Source organism: Sander lucioperca, chromosome 19 (assembly GCF_008315115.2).
Source record: "Sander lucioperca isolate FBNREF2018 chromosome 19, SLUC_FBN_1.2, whole genome shotgun sequence".
Lineage (NCBI taxonomy): Eukaryota > Metazoa > Chordata > Actinopteri > Perciformes > Percidae > Sander > Sander lucioperca.
Window position 1 is genome coordinate 2,115,393 of NC_050191.1, and position 21,257 is coordinate 2,136,649.

A 21,257-nucleotide genomic window follows, 5' to 3' on the forward strand; every position below is an offset into this window, starting at 1 on the left:
TTTGGACACGCCCTAAACGCACCTTCACGCTATCCGCTTAGATCGTTAAAACAGGGCCTTTTGATTCAGTTTCTATAACGTGTTTAAAATCGCGACCGTTACCTTCTCTGGTTTAGATATGAGGACGGAGAACGCTCCTGTGGGTCAGATTAGAGGGGGGGTAGGGGACAAACCACCAATGTCCTCGGAGGGTTTGGAGGATATTTTGTCCGTGAGAGGAACAAACAGGATCTGTCTCGCCCCCTAATGTTTCTCTTCAGACTGTATGTGTGTTGAATCAATGCTCAATGTCGATCCAAGTGAACTCGATGCACCCCTCTCTCTCTCTCTCTCTCTCTCTCTCTCTCTCTCTCTCTCTCTCTCTCTCTCTCTGTCTCTCTCTCTCTCTCGCTCTCTGTCTCTCTCTCTCTCTCTCTCTCTCTCTCTCTCTCTCTCTCTCGCTCTCTGTCTCTCTCTCTCTCTGTCTCTCTCTCTCTCTCGCTCTCTGTCTCTCTCTCTCTCTCTCTCTCTCTGTCTCTCTCTCTCTCTCTCTCTCTCTCTCTCTGTCTCTCTCTCTCTCTCTCTCTCCCTGTCTCTCTCTCTCTCTCTCTCTCTCTCTCTGTCTCTCTCCCTCTCTCTCTCTCTCTGTCTCTCTCTCTCTCTCTCTCTCTCTCTGTCTCTCTCTCTCTCTCCCTCTCTCTCTCTCTCTCTCTCTCTCTCGCTCTCTGTCTCTCTCTCTCTCTCTCTCTCTCTCTCTCTGTCTCTCTCCCTCTCTCTCTCTCTCTCTCTCTCTCTCTCTCTCTCTCTCTCTCTCTCTCTCTCTCTCCCTCTCTCTGTCTCTCTCTCTCTCTCTCTCTGTCTCTGTCTCTGTCTCTCTCTCTCTCTCTCTGTCTCTCTCTCTCTCTCTCTGTCTCTCTCTCTCTCTCTCCCTCTCTCTCTCTCTCTCTCTCTCTCTCCAGATGCTGCAGACCTGGGCGAGCGAGGGGCGATGCAGCCGGCCGTCGCGAATACATAAACTGGGAAGAGAGAGAGAGAGAGAGAGAGAGAGAGAGAGAGAGAGAGAGTATGCTCTGCATACAGATCGACTCTCTGTAATAAAGTAGGGAGAGACATTCTGGCTGTTGATTGGCCGGCTCCCTGGTGGTGTCTGCAGTCATTAATATTAATACACACACACACACACACACACACACACACGACGGAGGAATTTTGGGGTTAAATGGGATTTTTATTATTTAGCGACGCAGCAAAAATGTTCACTTAGTTCATATGATGTTAGCAGGTCACTGGAGATGTAAATAGATTTTCTGGGAAATGTAGGAAAACACACAGTCCACTCCACAGTGTAGGCCTACTTAAACATGACTTCCTACTCCCTGCTTAATGTCTATGGGATGTTGCTTTAAGGGATTTCAAAGAAATTCATTGTGGTTGGTCAAATTCGACTAATAAAATTCACCTCGAGAAATTAATGATACCCTCTCCCAATTCCCCCCCCGGCGAGGCTGCAGGTCAGGATGACTTCTCGCTGAGCGTTTGATTTCTTCGCCGTTATGCTGATTAGCCTCCGCTCTCTTTCAGAGGGGACACGGTTTTTTACCATATCTCTCCAGCGAGAGTTGTTGGAAATGAGATTCACGTCTCGGGGGAAATAAGATGCAAGGTGTGGCTGCTGTTTGCCCGTCAGCCAGAGTAATATCCCCCATCTCGGAGGACGGGCTACTGGGGGACTGGCTACTGGGGGACAGGCTACTGGGGGACTGGCTACTGGGGGACAGGCTACTGGGGGACTGGCTGCAGGGGGACTGGCTGCTGTGGGACGGGATACTGAGGGACTGGCTGCAGGGGGACTGGCTGCAGGGGGACTGGCTGCTGTGGGACGGGATACTGGGGGACTGGCTGCAGGGGGACTGGCTGCAGGGGGACTGGCTGCTGGGTTTATGAGGCCATTGTCACAGAGCGGTCAAAGTCCTCATCACGCAGATGGTGAACAACGCATTATTGGAAACAGTTCCCTCATTCCCTCCCTTGTTATTCCCTTTATAGTGTAATTAACCCTTGTGTTGTCTTCCCTTCAACCTTGAAAAAAACACTTTTTTTCTGACATTTTTGACGCCTTTTTTTCACAATTTGTTTTTGCTTTTTCCAATGTTTTAAATTTTTCAATTTTTCTTCTACACATTTTCAGCGCTTAGTTCTACGTCCCATATTTTCTGATATAAAACAAAAATTTAAAACGGGTCAATGTGACTCGAGGTCCGCACTAATAGTGAACTATATAGGGACCTATCAGCCAGAAGCATCATGTAAACAAATGGCTACATAAATACCTTTATGTCCCTGAAACAAACCAAGCACTCATATATATAAATTAAAATTTTAATTTTCTGCATTCTGGTTAATGTTTCGGCAACAATTTCGGCATTTTCTGCATAAAGTTACGGTGCAAATGTCTCTAATTATATAAAGGGAATGATAACAGTCTTTTGGGAGGAGGGGGGGGCCAGTTTTGATTATTGTATTGTTTTGATCTCCCCTGTAAATTATGCCGATTTTACATGTTTCCCCTCGGTTATGTAGAAGACTTAGGTGCATGTTTATTGTTTGTTTTTTTTCAATAAAAGAAAACAAACAGCTGCAAAATGGAGAACACACTATATAGGGAAGTGTTTCTGTGATGGGGAACGTTTTTTAAACAGCTACTGTCTACATCCCATCCCCCTTAAACTTGATTCCTTTCCTCGTTTCTTAGTCCTTCCGGAAGGAAGCATTTTTTCATGTTTTTGTCACTTTCATTTACATTTTTCTAACATGCATGAATTTTTTAAAAATATAATTTATTTGCATCTGAAATAATTTCCTATCTATCTATCTATCTATCTATCTATCTATCTATCTGTCTATCTATCTATCTATCTATCTATCTATCTATCTATCTATCTATCTATCTATCTATCTATCTGTCTATCTATCTATCTATATATATATATGTATGTATATTAATTAAGGATCTCTGTGTTCAGGGGTTAGTTTGAGTGTTATAAGTGATTCCTGTCTCATATTGAACATCTGTCTCATGTTTGTTCAGCTCTGCAGCCTCTTGATGATCCGTTTGGACTCTATTTCCATTTCTTTTCTTTTCTCTCCTCCCTCCATCCCCCCTCTTTTCCATAAAGTCTCCCAGTGTCAGGTCTGCACATGACCTTCCTGTCTGCAGCAGTCTTCTTGTCTCTGCTGCCTCCTGCTGGCAACAACTCATGATGGCACCGGTACTCTCAAGTCTTCTTTCTTTCCTGCAACACTAACATCATCATACGTCATGACAACTTCACATAAAAGAGGGATTTTTGCAGTTCCGAGAACATAACGTTCCTAGAACCCTGTTCTTCTCGTGTTTCGATTGGACCAATTTGGGGATTAAAACGTTCGTCTGGCCACCGTTCCTGTAACTCTTTCAGCTCCTACTTCAGGGCAGGGTCTTTTCCCTTTCCTGCATGTATGGTTAGATGGCTGTGATTATAATAACAAAAGGTCCGTTCCTATGGCCACTTGGCCAGTGTGAATGCAAATAGAAAAATCTGTTTTGGGGGAGAGTAGTTAGTAGAACTGTTTAGAAGTGGACTGTTCCTATAACTACAGTCCTGTAACTACTTGGTCGGAAAGAGAGTATAAAGCTCAGTTCCTCCGAGTCTTTCCTCTCTCTCTTCCTCCGTGAAATGAAGCAGTTTTAACTCTGCTGTTGTTCTCGGGTCAAATTTAACCCGTTTTCAAAAAGTTTCTATATCAGAAATGTTGGTTTCTTTCAACCAAATTTCCACAAAAAAATAACGTGGATGGTTCCCTATATGACGCTCTTCACAAGTAAAATGAATGATCAGTTCTTTTACAGTACTTTTACTCAATTTGGGCGTTTTATTCAATTTTATAGCATTTAAAAAAAAAAAACATTGATAAAAGAACATTAAAAAAAGTGACAAAAATGTTGAAAAAAGCTTCTTAAACGTGGACACACACACACACACACACACACACACACAAAAACATCAAAAAAAGTGAAAAAAAAACATCGGAGGTAGTGACAAATAAACGCGGATAGAAGTGACAAAAGTGTTGAAAAAGACCAACACTGTGTAGTGTTTGAAGTATTTTATTAGTTAAAATCAATGTCTTCATTCATAAATATGTCCTCATTTGTGTAAAATGACCTCTGCCAATGATCTGACTTATCCAAATGTTGAGGTACTTGTACTTTACTTGAGTCTTTTCTTTCATGCCACTTTCTACTTCTACTCCGCTACATTCATCTGTTACAGCTTTAGTTACTAGTTACTTTACACATTAAGATTCCTGCACACTAAACACATGTAGTTTATAAAATGAGACCATTAAACACACAACTGGTTGGGTCCTTTACACCACAGGTGTCAAACTCAAGGCCCGGGGGCCAAATCCGGCCCCTCGCAGATTCATGATCATATCAATTTAGGGTCACAATAAATGTTGGCACACATAGCTTTTGTCACTTTTCAATGTTTTTGCCAGTTTTTCAGACGTTTTTTCCGATGTGTTTGATGCTTTTGCGATGATTGCTAAGGAATTTTTTGCCGATTTTTTTAGGACTTTATGTCGACCAAACTGTAAGTGAAAAGATTCTATAAGACATGCGATAATACGGTCAAAGATATTTGACTTTTCACTCTACATCCGGCCCTTGATGTGATTCTAATTTTCCAGTGTGGCCCTTAGTGAAGTGAAGTTTGACACCCCTGCTTTACACTTTCTACAATGTTTTAATACTTTAACTAAATTTTCCTGATTATACATACAGACTTGTTCCCACATTTCTAAGATATTTTCCAAAATTAGGCCCTATGTTCCCACATTTCCTTTTTCATAAATCAGATTTTATTCCCCCAACCCTAACCCAAAAATGTTGTGGGAGGATAGGGCTTCAATTGAAGGGAAGACCTAATTTTGAAAATGTCCTGAAAATGTGGGAACATAGGGCCTAATTTTAACTAAAATCTTAGAAATGTGGGAACATAGGGCCTAATTTTAACTAAAATTTTAGAAATGTGGGAACATAGGGCCTAATTTTAAGAAAAATCTTAGAAATGTGGAAACATAGGGCTGACCCCGAACCAGGACATTGGTGCATTAAAGAGCCTCAGACATTGCCGTGAATTTCTGTTTTTATTTCTTATCTGACTTGTGAAACATCACCAAACACAGATTTAATTCAGCGACAGAGGTCGGTGTTTCCAGCGTCACAGTTTGGACGGCGTCGGTGTCTTCTGATTGGCCGGCACTGCGCTTGTGGGTGCAGCTTGGCCCCAGAGGCGGAGCCGGCTGACTCCTCCGTCCGGAGCGATTATGAGGCGGACGTGGCTGGCGACGGAGCAGCGCAGGAGCTCGGTGGCGCCGTACAGATGTCTGTGGTGAGGACGAAGCTGCAACAGACAGGAAGCAGTTCAGACTCAAACAGTCATCATCATACGAAACATCTTCCGAGGACGTTCAGACATTGAAAGCTGATTTTTAGGATAATTTTCTGTTTTCTTAACCCTTGTGTTTTCTTCCCGTCGACCGTGCAACTTTTAGTTTTTCTGGGTCAACATTTTAAAAAAAACTTTAACATTTTGTTGTTCTTTTTTGACACTTGTCGATTTCCCCGCTGTTTTGTCACTTTTCACAATTTTTTTTTACGTTTTTCCCGACGTTTTCGCACACTTTGTTCTCAAAGTATTTTGACGTTCGTTGTTTCCCCGTGTTTTTAAAGGTTTTTAGCAACATTTTTATTACTCTTTTTAATGTTCTTTTGTCATTATTTTCTCCAAATGCTTTAAAATTGAATAAAACACCCAAATTCAATGGAAGCAGTGAACTGATCATTTATTTAACTTGGGAAGAGTGTTGTAGGGAACCATCCACGTTATTTTCTTTGATAATTTGGTTGAAAGAAACCCAAACTTTTTGAAAATGGGTCAAATTTGACAACAGGAGGGTTTATAGTGTTCAATAAACAATCCTAAAAAGTAATGGGATGTAAGCCAACAACTCTTCCAAATCCTCCAAGGATATTGTTGTTTTGTTCATCTCCTCTAATACGACCCTCATATCTAAACCACAGAAGGTAACGGCCACAGTTTTAAACACGTTGTCAGTGTTGTGAAACGGTCCCACTGTGGTTAGGTTTAGATACCAAAACTACTGAGTGAAGTTAATAAAAAGATGGAGGTTTGGGTTCAAATCAGATGTGACTTCACTTCCTGAAGGTTATCACGGGACTCCGAATGTGATGTAGCTCCGTTTGTTCCCTAAAGTTAAAGCTGCACTATGAATTCCTGCATGGTTTTAGCGTGATTTCATTTTTGTCTCAAATGATAGTCATCTCTCCTTGATCAACTAGCTGCCTGGTCCCTGAACACACCGTGAAAAAGCACGGTCTCGGGAGACAACACAGAGGTCATAAACATCAGACAAACACTAGAGGCATAGGCTGTGCACCAAAATACAACAAACCACGTTCTAGCCAATCACCGACAAGATGGTTGGGGGAGGAGGATGGGGGTTAGTGCGCATGCATATAATGGGGGGCCTGTGCCTCTAGTGTTTTTTTGACATTTATGGTGACAACGTATAAAAAGTAGGTAAGTGAAAACGGTTTCATAGGAGTAAACATACTTTCTGAGGGGGGAGAAGGACCTGCCATTTCCCAGAATTCCACCTGGTCTCGATGCACTGAGCTTCCTCTTCGGGGGTCAAAAGACAAACCTCGATCCTGCAAGAGTCGGGGAAGTTACCTGTACGGAAACACACAAGTTATTTCCTTCTGCTCATGAAGGAAAATGGCAGGGATGCACCGAATCCAGGATTCTGCTTCGGACTCAGCTGAATATTGGGCTTTTTGACGGGGTTGGGTTTCTGCCTAACCTTAAGAATTTTTTTCCCACCGAACCGAACCCTACGCTTCAACTACGCGCGCTACGCTGGTCGACGTAATGACGACGCCGTTGATTACGGGAAGGTGTTTACGTAGGTGGAGCGTTCAATGCAGTAGGCTGTGAGAAAGTGACAATGGAACTGGTGAGCAGAAAAAGTCCTGTTAGGCAGTACTTTCAGTCAAAAGGCCATTCAAGTCCAGCTACATGTTCAATCTGCAATGCTGATTAGTCTGGTGGTGGCGAGGACCCTAAACTATACACAACATCACCGCTGTTACAACATCTGGTAGGAAACATCTGGAAGAATATGAGTTGTGCATGAAGGAATCTACAGACAGCAGCCAGAATGCAGCAACTTCAGGTACGGCAAAGGAAGGACAGTCACTGTTTACTTCATTAATGTGTTTACTGTGTTCATGGACTGAGGATGGGACGAGGATTCAGCAGAATCTCAACCAGTGGAGTCGGTATTCGGCCGAACCCCAAAAATCTGGATTCGGTGCATCCCTGGAAAATGCAACACTAGTGTTGATGTGTGTGAGGACCTTTAAAGTGGTTTGTGTCGACCTCGATGCTGCTGATCACTCCGGGATGTCCGAGACGAAACACCGCCCACTCCCAGCCGGGAACCTGCAGGATGCCTCGCTCATCCACCTGCAGGAGACGTTTTACAGCTGTCTAACTAGGGGTTGCACAGACGAGTCGACGTCAAGCTCAAAACTACTTGGAGCTTGACATCGACTAGTCCTTGATAATTTGGTTTTGCAACGCATTCTCATCAAGTATGATATTGTACGGAAATGTATGCACACCAAAACATGAGATATAATACGAAACTAAGGGACCACCAGCTGAAAGCTGGAAAGTTAAAGTCACTGCAAAAGTACTTGCTTGAGCAAAAGGAGTGATCCCTCCTCAATGCTTGCACATCGGGCCCTGGGGCAAAAATAAGAGATTTGAGATGGCCTTGACCGACGAGGGACAGAACAACTTCCGTTCAGCCGAGGACAGAGGAGTCGAGGAGCTATCCCATAAGGTCCATGGGATGTACCTACAGACTTGCCATTGTCACGTTGGGCTTGAGTTAGGGGGCTACACAACATCTACGGTGGCAGTGCTGTCGCTTTTTCTGCCATGATCTTAAAAACAAAATAGTAGCCTTCGGGGCATACGGCATGTTTATTGTTTACATCACGCAAGTCTGTGTCAGTGTCGCACACAGTGACGGCTACAAGAAATCATTCCTACCACAGGCAATACAACTTGTTAACACTTCATCACTGAGTGATAGATAAGAGTCATATACATCACAATACTATATTAAGTGCAACTTGCACAAACAAAGGTTTTACTTATAGTTTTATATATACTATTTAAGTAGGTTGTACAGTTTTATTTGCCATTTGTATATATGGTTGTACATTCTTTCTTTTTTGAATAGTTAATATTGTATATTCTGTATGTGTGCTGTGTGTCTTATGTTTTGCTGCTATAGCACTGAAATTGAGCCAATTTGGTATCAAAACAGTCTATGTAATCTAATCTGCTGTCGCTTTTTCTGCCATGATCTCAGTATTAAACACAAAATAGTAGCCTCCTGGACCAAAACCCTGTTTATTGTTTATGATACAAGTCTGGAAAATGCTGACTTGCTACTGGTCTGAGTTCTCTGGTTTGCCCTCTAGTGGACTCCTCCAGTAACATGCCTGAGGCAGGTATGTGAGCAATTCCCTTCACGACGCAGCCGGGTGTCTTCATGAATGCACAGTTAGAAAATAAGTACATCTTCAGTTTAGGGAGAGTAGAAAGTTCCGATACCGCAACCCGTTCTCATTCCGAACTCATAAAATAAGGACGTTTGGACAGTGGCTGTCAGCGTCTGATGTGACGAAAAAGGCGTCTTTCAGCGTATCTGTGTAACGCACTGGGGAGAGCAGCAGTTAGATAGGATTTAGCGAGTAGTATGTAAGGGCGAATTTCCGCGTATGGTGGTTGGTTGGGGTGGTGGATGGGTCAAACTAACACAGGACTTTCACCCAGGAGAGCGGGGTTCGCATCCCGCTTGTCACGCTTGCTATAGTCGCTTTTTATTTTCCTCCCGCGTGTCACAGAACCGTATGCCCACCCACGACCCTTTCCTTAACATAACCATCCCGTTCTTCCCGAGTGTCACGGAACCGTATGCCCACCCACGACCTTTTCCTTAACATAACTGCGTCAAAAGGGACGGCAATAGTCCCGACCAAGCACGTTTACTTATAGCGCTAAAGGAGACTTTTAGCGTCAATAAGAACGACAAAGGCACCTGACCAAGCGTCCGTATTTTACGAGATGAGTGTGAGAACCTGTTGGGTACCGATACCAGTATCAGAAAAGCCTCTAATACTGCCTAAAATGCTGGTATCGGTATCGGCAAGTACTGGAGTTTATGCACCGAAGAAAATCTACTTTTAAGTGGATATTTAAAGAAAGTTCTGTAGCGTTTACTCTCTGTGTTCATGTTTTACAAAGAGTTTAAACTGAGTCAGACTGTACAACAAAGATAGAAATAATATCACATCCATACAGGGTTAGTAGTATACAGCTGTTATTAAAACATAATAATATATATATGACACACTGGTATTGGATCAGTACTCGGTATTGGCCGATACGCAAGTCTTGGAATTGGTATCGGCAAGCAAAGAAATGGTATCAGAACACCTCTAAAGGAGAGTTTTGAAAAGAGGACACATTTGAAGAAAAGAAGGATAGATGTAAAATTGCGGACAATTTTGAAGAATCTGAACATTTTTTAAATGAGGATGTTTTGGAAGCATTTTGGAAAAGTTTTTAGAAAGCGAGTGAAGACATTTTGGTAAGACTATGTTTTTTTAAAGTGAGGACCATTTTAAGAATCTGAGATCTTTATTAGAAACATTATGTCCCCTTCTTTCTTCCTGAGATGCTTGTTTGAGGATGTAAGCTAGAGTAAAGTAAATATTAATGTTAAGATCAGTGTGTGTGTTTGAACCTGCAGGTGTTTGGGTCTGTCCAGTCTGCGAGCTGTTTCCCAGCCGTCGGCCATGTTGACAGCTCGGCCGAGACCTGCAAACACAGCACACCAGTATCACCAGTCCACTAACGGTCCGTGTCCACAGGCAGTAATAAATAACATATCTCTTTTCTTACAACAATCAAAATAAAAATGTATTGCAAAAGTTCGTTGTGCTGGTTCCAACCAATCATATTGCGTGGATGCCCAAAGTGGGCGTCGCTGCAGCCGAGGCAGACGCCCCCATTGGTCAGAGCCACTAGGTCGATGTCCTGCTGGGGAGAGACAGACGACCAGTCCCTCTGTCCAACGCCGTACACCCGCAGCCTCGCTATCCCTCCATCTGATGACACAAATAAACTACAGTATAGAGAGGCGTGTGTGTGTGTGTGTGTGTGTGTGTGTGTGTGTGTTTGTGTGTGTGTGTTTGCGCGCGTGTGTGTGTGTGGGTATGTAAGTGTGTGTGTGTGTGTGTGTGTGTGTGTGTGTGTGTGTGTGTGTGTGTGTGTGTTTACCTGGGTGCATGTTGAGGCGCAGGTGTGTGACTCTGTGGTTAAAGTTGACCTTGCAGTAGTTGTGGCAACAATCTGAGTATCCGGGTTTCAGCTGCGACACACACAACAGCTCCGGCCACGCCTCCGAGCCCAGCTGTCAATCACATTTACCAAAGGATCACTGTGCGACCTTCACACACAAGATGGTTTTCTGTAGTACTGTTGCGTTGCCTGATATCAGACAGAATTGTCAACTCGTTACACTCCATTTCCATCTTCATCTGACATTTCCTCCCCTATAACCAATTTCCGTGGGTCGGGGGATTCGATTTTCCCTAAACAATCACCAGAGCCAGCTAACTTCTGGTTTAGTGCTATGCTAACTTGAATTGGGATTAAAAAAATCCAACAGTGCTGCTCTTCTAGACTTTCCAAATGAGACATTTAGCTCAAAACAATTTATCCAACGTTTAACAGCAGCAACAGTAGCGACGGAGAAGCTTACGGCGGAGCCTATGACGTAAGCACAAGTTTAACTAACTTGTTTGTGATTGGCCAGCCAGCCCAGTGGTCAGAAAACACACACAACGTAAAGAGACAAAAGGACCTATCTCGCACCCGGCGCAGCACGACGCAAAGCCCGATGCAAGTGTCTTTGCTAGTTTAAGAACAACGCAGTTGTCAATTTCCTGTCCAGCGCCCACGTCGTTTAAATAGCAAATGCACCTGTGCCCATCTTTGTGCCCATGGGCGTGCTGGTCTTATAATCAATTACGTCTAAAATGCGCCTAGGCTTATGCACAGCACGTGCACACTATGCTTGTTACACATACATGCAGAAGATTACAAATACAAATATTACGGTGCTAATCCTCCATCATAATAGCAATGCTCCAAGGTCCAAACACGCCTGGCTTTTAAAGGGAATGGGAGATGATCTCTGATTGGTTGATTGCATGTTACGCCCAAAACACACCTCTGATTAATGAAGACACTAAGTACAACCCTTTTGAACCAGGCTCCCGGCTCACGGACACTTTTTCCGCTGTCAAACTAGCAAAAGTGGATTTGAACACACTTGCGCCAGGTGCTTCACACCGTGCGCTTAGATCATTGAAATAGGGCCCAAAGAGGGCCGGGCAGCCGGTAAAGCCTTTATGGATTTTGTGACAGTCCACCGGCCCTCTGACGCAGCAGCCCATCAGGATTTGTCCTGGTATGCCGGATGGCCAGTACACCACTAGCGCGAAGTAGAAACAAACTACGATGTCAGGCCATATTGAAAAGACGGGCCATCTATGTATACTAAGTTGACAAAGCCATTAGTTTCTCTGTGGTTGTTTTTAATCCAAGAAACTGCAGTTTCATGTCACGATGCAGCATGTTCTCATGAAGCATTTGTACATATATCTGTAAAAATGTAAGCTCTGTAATTGGTATTCAACATATTTATTACTGTCAGCAGCACACTGCCTGCTGCTGTATAGAAGTGTGAAGATCCTCGTAGGGAGGAGGTCGGGGGGGGGATGTTTGGCTCCTAAAACACAGGGGAGCAGAGTTCATGTCCCAGAAGACGTTAAGGAGAAAACACAAGACTTTCACCCAGGAAACAGGTGTTCATGTCCTGGGAGGGTTTAATCTAAACCACAACCTTTTTTCTAATCTTAACTAGTCGTATTGGTGTGTAAACGTAACTGTCGTCGCTGCATGACACTCACTTTTTGTTGGCTAAACTTAACTGTAACGGCCTGTGAAAGGACCGTCACCTCGTGGTGCTCTGTACCCGGCTCACAGTCACCTTTTCTCAGCTAAATTTAACCGTAAAGACCGCTTAACTTAACTTCATGTCATGTGACAGGCCAGTATTCGCCGTAATTTCGCAGGATATCATACGAACCCGTTCATGAATGTGTTGCAAGATGCCAGATTAATCAGTAAACTCCACCATAATGCAAAGGTCTGGACCCAGGCCAAGTATAGTGTCCAGTACTTTGCTGACAGTCCACTGTCAGTGTTACCTTAGCAATCACATGACTGTCAATGTTACCTTGGCGATCACATGAATGTCAGTGTTACCTTGGCAACAGCAGCCAGCTGACTCTCAGATGCAGCCATGCCAGTTCGGTCTCCTTCAAGGGTGAGGTTGGGTGGATTGTCTGGTGAGGGAACATGTAAATATGAGTTATTGATGTCCACAGATATCAAGAAACAACATGAGCGCTTGTTCTTGAACCGGCTACGTTCAGGAATGTTGAAACCAGCACACGTTTCCATTAGTTCCCAATCAAGGACGGTAATCAACAGAGGATGCCCAACGAAGGGAAACAGTAGTAGCTAGACGGCAGATTGTAACTGGACATAACGTTAGCTTACTGTCTTCCCATTCTTCCTGCTGATTCTTCACATCTGTATCCACTTTTATCTTCATAAAAGCTCATTTTGTTGGTTCAATAACTTATAAAAACCTAATTCCAGGTTCTTTACCCTGTTGGTCATTTATCAAACCACACGGCAGCTTTTAGGCATTTTTCTGTGTTTTGCTTGCAGACAGAATAAACGAGGAGGCACCTTCAAACAATGCAAAGACAATGGAGAGTTGTTTTCCCCTCTGCTGTGGGCGGAACTTAAATGCTCTCTTTCGCTGTCTCCGAACAGTTCAGAATTAGGAACCAGAATTAGTAATTAGAAGCCAGAATGAAACCTGTTCTATGTGGGTGGAAAAGATGTCAGCAAGCGTTTTAGAAGTAGAGTATCTTCCAACAGAAAAGTCTTAGGGCCCTATTTTAACGATCTAAGCACACGGCGTGAAGCGCCTGGTGAAGATGTGTTAAGGGCGTGTCCAAATGTCCAAATAAGGGTCTGTGTGCCGGGCGCATGGTTCAAAAGGGTTGTACTTAGTGTCATTAATCAGAGGTGTGTTTTGGGCGTAACATGTAATAAACCAATCAGAGTGTCATCCCCCATTCCCTTTAAAAGTCAGACGCGTTTGGACCTTGGAGCATTGCTGTTATGATGGAGGATTTGCACTGTAATATTTTTATTTGTAATCTTCTGCATGTGTGTGTGCTGCTGTGCGTCCCTGTATGTGTAACAAGCATAGTGTGCGCCCGCTGTGCATAAGTCTAGGAGCATTTTATTAATTTGCTGTTAAAAACAACAATGAAATGCTGTGTTATTGTTGGTCAATGGCGCGACCACTTCCCGCTGCCTCAAGATAGCAATACACCCAGAATGCACCTGAATACACCTCCCTGTAAGACCAGCACGCCCATGGGCCACAGATGGGTGCAGGTGCATTTGCTATTTAAACGACGTGGCCGCTGGACGGGAAATTGACAACTGCGTTGGTCTTAAACTAGCAAGGACACTTGCGTTGGGCTTTGCGTTGCGCTGCGCCAGGTGCAAGATAGGGCCCTAAGAGTCTCATATTTTAGGAGATAACGAGTAAGAGCAGTTTGTACCCAGACAGCCGGCCTGGATGGAGACGTAGGGCGAGTGGTTTCCAGTGAAGAAGGACGTGTCGACATCGATGCCGTAGATCTGCCCTGGTACTCCCAGCTGGATGATGCACCAGTCGTGACCTTCCAGAAAGAGTAAGGCAGAAAAACAGAAAGATTAAGATTTGTTGGTGTTGACCAGAAAACAACAGATACATAAACATATGATCACAAAGGTTTAATACATACATTTGTGTAAGTACACGTATGTACGTTAATTTCAAAGGTCCCATATCATGCTCATTTTCAGGTGCATATACTTGTCTTTTGGGTTTTCAGATACAGACCAGGTATTCGTTTTCTTCTCGTCTCCCATCCGTCCATCCACTTTCCAAACTCGGTAAAGGCAGAAGCGATGAACTGTGGTGACTCTCTCTGTACGAACACACACTCATTACATGTTGGGAGACTCTTAAAGTTATTGTATAAGGCTGGTGATATGTTTCTCTATTTTTTTTTAATTGTACATACACTATCCTGCTTCCCCAAATACCAGACCATCCATACCCAGAAAACAACTGTATAGGTTGATTGGGCAGGCAGCAATTATGACCTATATTTATGTTTGTTGTTAGGCAGCGACCTCTAGTGGCCGTAGTAATTATCACTGGAGAAAAAGAGGAATTTAGGTGACGATAATATATAATATTATATATAAACAAATAGGAGTTTAACTCTGGAGACCTGTAGCGAAAGCAAAAGTCAACAGTCACTTTTTTTTTTAATTAACTGACTTTTTACAACCTTACCCTGGAATTCCACCAGATGCGGCTGCGGTTATGTTGTTTGTGTTTTGATGCCGGCATGCTTCATACCACACCGGGAGCGCCTCTTAAAGGTCAAGTGTGTAACGTGTTTAGTTGTTCATTATTCAAATCTGTGTTGCCTGTTCACAAACTTGTCCTTTTTCATAAATGTTTACCATCAAATTTCACATTTGCTTTTGCATGAACTGAGGTAGACACTCCATATTCATGCGCCATCTTGAAATACGTTATAAGTTTTCACTGTCACATGATAAACTCACACGTGCTGCTAATGGGTATTGTAGCTTCCTGCACCGGCAAGTTTGAAGCATAGTAAGAAGGAAACATGGAGGACCACACTTATTCAAAATCCAAATTTCAGGAACAGGAGTCTTCTTTTTCGCCCAGAAAAAGGATATTGAAAAGAGCAAGAGACCGGCTTTTTGAAGCATGAAGGCTACCGTAGCTGTAATACGTACTTTGAACTGCGTGGTGTGAGAGAGTTGATTGCGATATATGATCTCGACGCTAGATGGGAGAAAATCCTACACATTGGACCGTTAGGGAGCGTTTTGCCTGCCTGACGCACAGATTTCATTGCTTTTGTCATTTTTCCTGGATATTTGTGCTTCTACCATACAAGTGAGTAGTTTCCAGAGTTAAATGTTTTCTCCCATTTAGTCAGGTTACGAACGACACAGATCAAAGATGTGATTGAACCTGTGTATACCTTCCGGCAAGTCTAGTTTAAAAATACACTATATATTTGCATCTTTAAAGCTTTAAGTTTTCTTCGATAGAAACCGAGCTGAGAGACACAGACATGAAGTCAGAGAGCATCGAGAGACGGACTAACATGATGTCCGTATGAGTCTGAAAATGAGATCTGTTGATGACACCAGACTGTTCCTTTAAGGCATTGTTTCTCAAATGGGGGTACGTGTCCCACTAGGGGTATTTTGGAGACTGCAGGGGATACGTGTCCCCCTAGGGGTACTTTGGAGGACTGCAGGGGGTACGTGTCCCCCTAGGGGTACTTTGGAGGACTGCAGGGGGTACGTGTCCCCGTAGGGGTACTTTGGAGACTACAGGGGGTATGTGTCCCCCTAGGGGTACTTTGGAGGACTGCAGGGGGTACGTGTCCCCCTAGGGGTACTTTGGAGGACTGCAGGGGGTATGTGTCCCCCTAGGGGTACTTTGGAGGACTGCAGGGGTACGTGTCCCCCTAGGGGTACTCTGGAGGACGGCAGGGGGTATGTGTCCCCCTAGGGGTACTTTGGAGGACTGCAGGGGTACGTGTCCCCCTAGGGGTACTCTGGAGGACTGCAGGGGGCTGCAGGGGGTATGTGTCCCCCTAGGGGTACTTTGGAGGACTGCAGGGGTTACGTGTCCTCCTAGGGGTACTCTGGAGGACTGCAGGGGGTACGTGTCCCCCTAAGGGTACTCTGGAGGACTGCAGGGGGTACGTGTCCTCCTAGGGCTACTCTGAAGGACTGCAGGGGGTACGTGTCCCTCTAGGGGTACTCTGGAGGACTGCAGGGGGTACGTGTCCCCCTAGGGGTACTCTGGAGGACTGCACGGGGTATGTGTCCCCCTAGGGGTACTCTGGAGGACTGCAGGGGGTAAGTTACAAGGCTTTTTTCAGGGTTTTTTTTGATGCTTTTTTCAAAGTTTTTCTCTTTTTGGAATTTTTTGTTGCCCTAGTGTTGCCTTCCTTCTTTCTACTGTGTTTTTTCGAAGTTTTTATTGCTTTTTTTTAAGTTTGTGTCTCTTTTTTCGACGTTTGTGTCTCTTTTTTCGACGTTTTTGTTACTATTTTTGGCCTATTCTTGCCTTACTTCCTTCTTTCCAAGTTTTTCTCGCCGTTGTTTAGTAAATCTATCGCTGACATCGCTGTATTGTTCCTCTTTATATTGAATTATTTGCGCTGGTTAGGGGGTACATGGCTTAAAAAAACTGTTCAAAGGGGGAACATTATTGAAAAAAGCTTGAGAACCTCTGCTTTAAAGTGACAGTGGTGGTGGTGATGGCGCAGTGGATAGGACACATGCCTTTGGTGTGGGAGACCTGGGTTTGAATCCCACTGTGATACATCAACCAATGTGTCCCTGAGCAAGGCACTTAACCCCTAGTTGCTCCAGAGGTGTGTTACCTCTGATGTATAGCAATTGTAAGTCGCTTTGGATAAAAGCGTCAGCTAAATGACATGTAATGTAATGTAACAGTAATGAATCCTATGTGCAGCTGAACCACGTTGTCCTGTAACTGATGTGAAAAATCAATTGTACCTTCAGCAGGTTGGCAGCCGGAGCGAACCATTCGTCTGTCGCAAAAATAACCTGAAAGAGCAACAACAGAACACAATTTCACTTTATATGAATGAAAGAACAAAAACCAGACCTGAAAATATGGACAACACAGCATCCAAATGTAATGTAAATGCTGTATTCATCAATATTTTTAAGGAATAGTTCTCCATTTTAGAGAATAGATTCATTCACTGTTGTGTCCGTGCGGAAAAAAAATAAAGCTACAGCCTTAGCTGGGTCCTAAAACACAGGGCTTTAAAGCGTGTTTGTTTCCCAGGAGTATTTTAATCCAAACCACGACCTTTTTTACCAATCTTAGAAAGTTATTTTAGTGCCTAAACGTAACTGCCACAGCCCCCACCTCACGATTCTCTGTACCCGGCTCACAGTCACCTTTTCTTGATTAAATTTCACAGTAAAGAACGCTTAACTTAACAGTCATGTAACCGGCCTGTGGTCGCCTAAAAACATTCCCACTGTTTTACATTTAAACATAAAGGTAATTGTACCTTGAAGGTTTTTCCGGGTTTTCTGTGCTTTTTTGACAGTTTTTTAAAAGTTTTTCCCGACATTTTTGTCACTTTTCCGGACATTTTTTTCACTTTTCCGGACATTTATGTCACTTTTTTCCAAGTTTATTGTCACTTTTTCCGATGTTTTTGTCACTTTTTCTGTACTTTTTTGACATTTGTTTTATAGCATTTAATGCTATAAAATTGGATAAAACACCCAAATTCAATGAAAGTAGTGAACTGATCATTTATTTACCTTGTTAAGAGTGTTGTATGGAACCATCCACATTATTTTGTTTTAAAATTTGGTTGAAAGAAATCCAAATTACTGATATAGAAACTTTTTGAAAATGGGTCATATTTGACAGGAGGGTTAAGAGAACATTTGCTATGTTTGCACCTTAGGGAACAAAAATGGACCTGCATTGTACCTCTTTTTCTGACAGTGTAATTTCATAGGATATCGTACGAATTGTTGCATTAGTTTTCGTATGATATACTGACCCAGTAATCAGAATGCGTTGAACTGAGAATACTTGTGTACTTTTACTGCATGAAGCTGTAATACCTTCTTACTTTTACTACTTTTAAACGTATTGCATCTGCCCAAATGTGGATGTCTTGAGTCACTGGTGGTTGTTATTAATATCTGTGCACATGTTATGTTTTTGAATGTGTTCCTGATGGTTATTTTACAACGGAAGGGGCGTAACTTACAGGGCCCGTGCAATTTCACCCAAATATTGTATGACAACTTCCTTTACATAATTATTTATTTACATTTGCACCATATATTGATGCAGAAAATGCAGCTTCACCTTCACATGCACATTCACCAGAATGCAGGAAATGAAGTGTTTGATATGAAAATTTCAATTTTGCTCAAAAGTGGAGATCTCAATTAGGGATGCACCGAATCCAGATTTTTGGGGTTCGGCCGAATACTGAATACACGGGTTAAGATTCTACCAAATCCGAAACCGAATACTGAATCCTCCTCCCATCCTCAGTCCATTAACACAGTAAACCTGTTAATGAAGTAAACAGTGACTGTCCTTCCTTTGCCGTACCTGAAGTTGCTGCATTTTGGCTGCTGTCTGTAGATTCCTTCATGCACAACTCATATTCTTTCAGATGTTTCATACCAGATGTTGTAACAGCGGTGATGTTGTTATAGTTTAGGGTCCTCGCCACCACCAGACTAATCAGCATTGTAAATTGAACATGTAGCTGGACTTGAATGGCCTTCTTTTGACTGAACTTACTGCCAAACTACACTTTTTCTGCTCACAAGTTCTATTTTCACTTTCTCACAGCCTACTGCATTGAACGCTCCACCTACGTAAACACCTTCCTGTAATCAACGGCGCCGTCATTACGGCGACCAGCGTAGCGCGCGGAGTGCAAGCGTAGGGTTCGGTTCAGTGGAAAAAAGTTCTACGGTTCGGCAGAAACTGAACCCCATCAAAAAGCCCAATATTCAGCCAAATCCGAAGCCGAATCCTGGATTCAGTGCATCATTAATCTCAAGCCCCCCCTTAGTTGAACCCAAAGCTACGCCCTTGACGGTGACTCACCTTCCCACCGACCGCCTCACACGCCAGATCATTAAACTGCAGGAAGTCCGGCTCAGCTGCTGTCTTCGCGGCTGCTCTCCTCTCTGCCATGTTGAGATTTTGTTAAAGTTTCTACCAAAACGTGAATAGACAAGTTTATGCAGTTGCTCGCTCTGCTGACACCTGAAGAATCTGTCAGACTGCTTCTGTGCTGAGGGACAAAGTTCAGTTAGCGATGGCAGGCTGTTTATTTAGACAGCGAGGGGTCACTGACTTCATGCACACGTATATAAAGCCCATACTGTTTATGTGTAGGCCTGTGACAATTATTACATAATTGTCTCATCGCAATTTTATTTGCACGGTATAAATTGGAATTGTTACAGCTCTATACATAAGGACTACGCACTCACTTAATGTCCCACTCAAAATCACAAACACATCACCATGTCAATTATTCACCAAACTGTTCATAACCTTTAACTTAACTTTATTGACACATATAACACAGATTGCAACATTCAGACATGCAGCTTAACGCTCAGAAACCTAAGGGCATTTTTACAGTTCATTGTCCGTCTGGTTTTATTTTCTAAAAAAGCTTGTAAAACATCAACCCTGTTGTCTACAGTCAATTTATGAACATCATTTTTTTCAGGACAAACTGGGCTATTAGAATATTTGTGCTGCAGTGAGGTCACTTGAATGTAAAAAAAGGTTATATGACCTTAAAGACAAATAAATAAATAAAACGGAACATGAATCTCACAGATATGTATTGATATCACAGACAGATCAATAAAAGCCAAGCCAATCTCCTGTATAAATCAGTTCCCATATGTATTAGGAGTCACACTGTGAAGAAATAAACATTATAACTTGTACAGTTGACTAAATATACACATTTTTTCAAGAAAAGTCCAGACGCTTTTGCCCTCATGACATTCACTTATGCCAATAATCAAATAATAATGTCATATTTATTGAAATCACACACACAGCAATGTTCTAAAACAGTTCTCCTATATATTTGGAGTCATGCAGTGCAAAAATAAACATAATGAACATTATAACTCATGTAAAAGGACAAACTATTTACATTTCTTCAAAAAAGGCCCAAATTTATGCCACATCTCAAAACAATCTTCTCTGTAGAACGGTAATAAACTGGAGTGATCTATCTTTACACTCTATAGCCTTTGTTCTCGCTTGGATTCGCTGGAGTGATCCATCTTAGACTCGATATACTCTTTGTGTGACGGACCTGCCTTCCCACTGGTTGAAAGACGTCAACACAATCTCGCAAAGCATCATGGGATATTCAAAATGCGAGCTAGCGGCAAAAATGACGGAAAATTGGATAAAAAAAATTGGATAAAAAAAAAAAAAAGTGGCTAAATCTTGTATATAAGCGTTTGGATTTATTGCTGAACAACTCCGAAAAGAGGCACAACTTCCAGGCTGGATAGAAAACCTTCTGTAAAGGCTACAAAGACACCCCCGTGATGGCTAACTCGTTCGCTTTTAGCAGCAAAAATCGTTAAGTTTCTACATTAAACCATTATCAAATTATCTAAATATTAATCAGAGGTGCTGTTTTTCGTCGCCGACAACGGCGTCGGGTTCTAAGGGTTAACACACAGTTGTGTTATGTACTATACCCACAAGAGGTTTAAATATAGATATAACTGTTTGTTGCTTTTTGCAAATGTTTTTGTAGCTATTTTCCAATGTTTTGGGGCACTTTTTTGGCTCTTTTGGCTGCTTGTTTTGATTATTTTAACTTTATTGACTAAGTGTGTTGACACATATGAGAGATTGCAACATACAGAAATGCAACTAAACTCACAGTTGCATTAAGCACTGTACCGGCAAGACATTTGAATATAGATATTATATGTACATAAACAATAAAAGACATACAGACATACAGTATCTACATTATTTTTGCTGAAAAATACAGAGTTTGTGATCTGGTGCGTTGTGTTCATTAATGTTTCATATTAACTGGATACTGGATCATAAAATGTCGCCGATTCAGTTCAATGGAGTTTCTCGCCAGGCACATACGGCAACAGGTTCCCCCCTTTGAGATCCCTTTAAGGGGAGAAAGAGGAAAAAATTAACTAATATATATTACCATGAAACTTCCCCAGTTGATTACTTACATTAAGACAAATATCTGT

At 42.7% G+C, this 21,257-nt stretch overlaps 2 protein-coding genes across 2 annotated transcripts in view; one reads left to right on the plus strand and one right to left on the minus strand.

The window, feature by feature from the left end:
- LOC116061885 (NLR family CARD domain-containing protein 3-like) overlaps positions 1-21,257 on the plus strand; it is a 181,199-nt gene that overhangs the window by 83,999 nt on the left and 75,943 nt on the right. The gene's annotated exons all lie outside the window — the stretch shown is intronic.
- Positions 5,154-19,300, minus strand: allc (allantoicase). Its single transcript, XM_031315752.1, has 11 exons — positions 19,093-19,300; positions 16,983-17,033; positions 14,236-14,323; positions 13,913-14,032; positions 12,528-12,607; positions 10,473-10,605; positions 10,145-10,300; positions 9,937-10,010; positions 7,469-7,577; positions 6,664-6,782; positions 5,154-5,429 (listed from the first exon to the last, which is right to left on the minus strand). The coding sequence occupies exons 1-11, from the start codon at positions 19,180-19,182 to the stop codon at positions 5,247-5,249; spliced, it is 1,203 nt and encodes a 400-aa protein (XP_031171612.1). The 5' UTR covers positions 19,183-19,300; the 3' UTR covers positions 5,154-5,246.

What these genes read in the sequence shown, in the direction of transcription:
- allc (XM_031315752.1), bottom strand. Translation starts at nt 19,182, where the DNA reads ATGGCAGAGAGGAGAGCAGCCGCGAAGACAGCAGCTGAGCCGGACTTC. An exon ending in CATCCAGGCCGGCTGTCTGG is followed by an intron (nt 12,608 to 13,912) that starts GTACAAACTGCT and finishes TTCCCTCACCAG; the next exon opens with ACAATCCACCCAACCTCACC. An exon ending in ACAGACCCAAACACCTGCAG is followed by an intron (nt 7,578 to 9,936) that starts GTTCAAACACAC and finishes CGTCTCCTGCAG; the next exon opens with GTGGATGAGCGAGGCATCCT.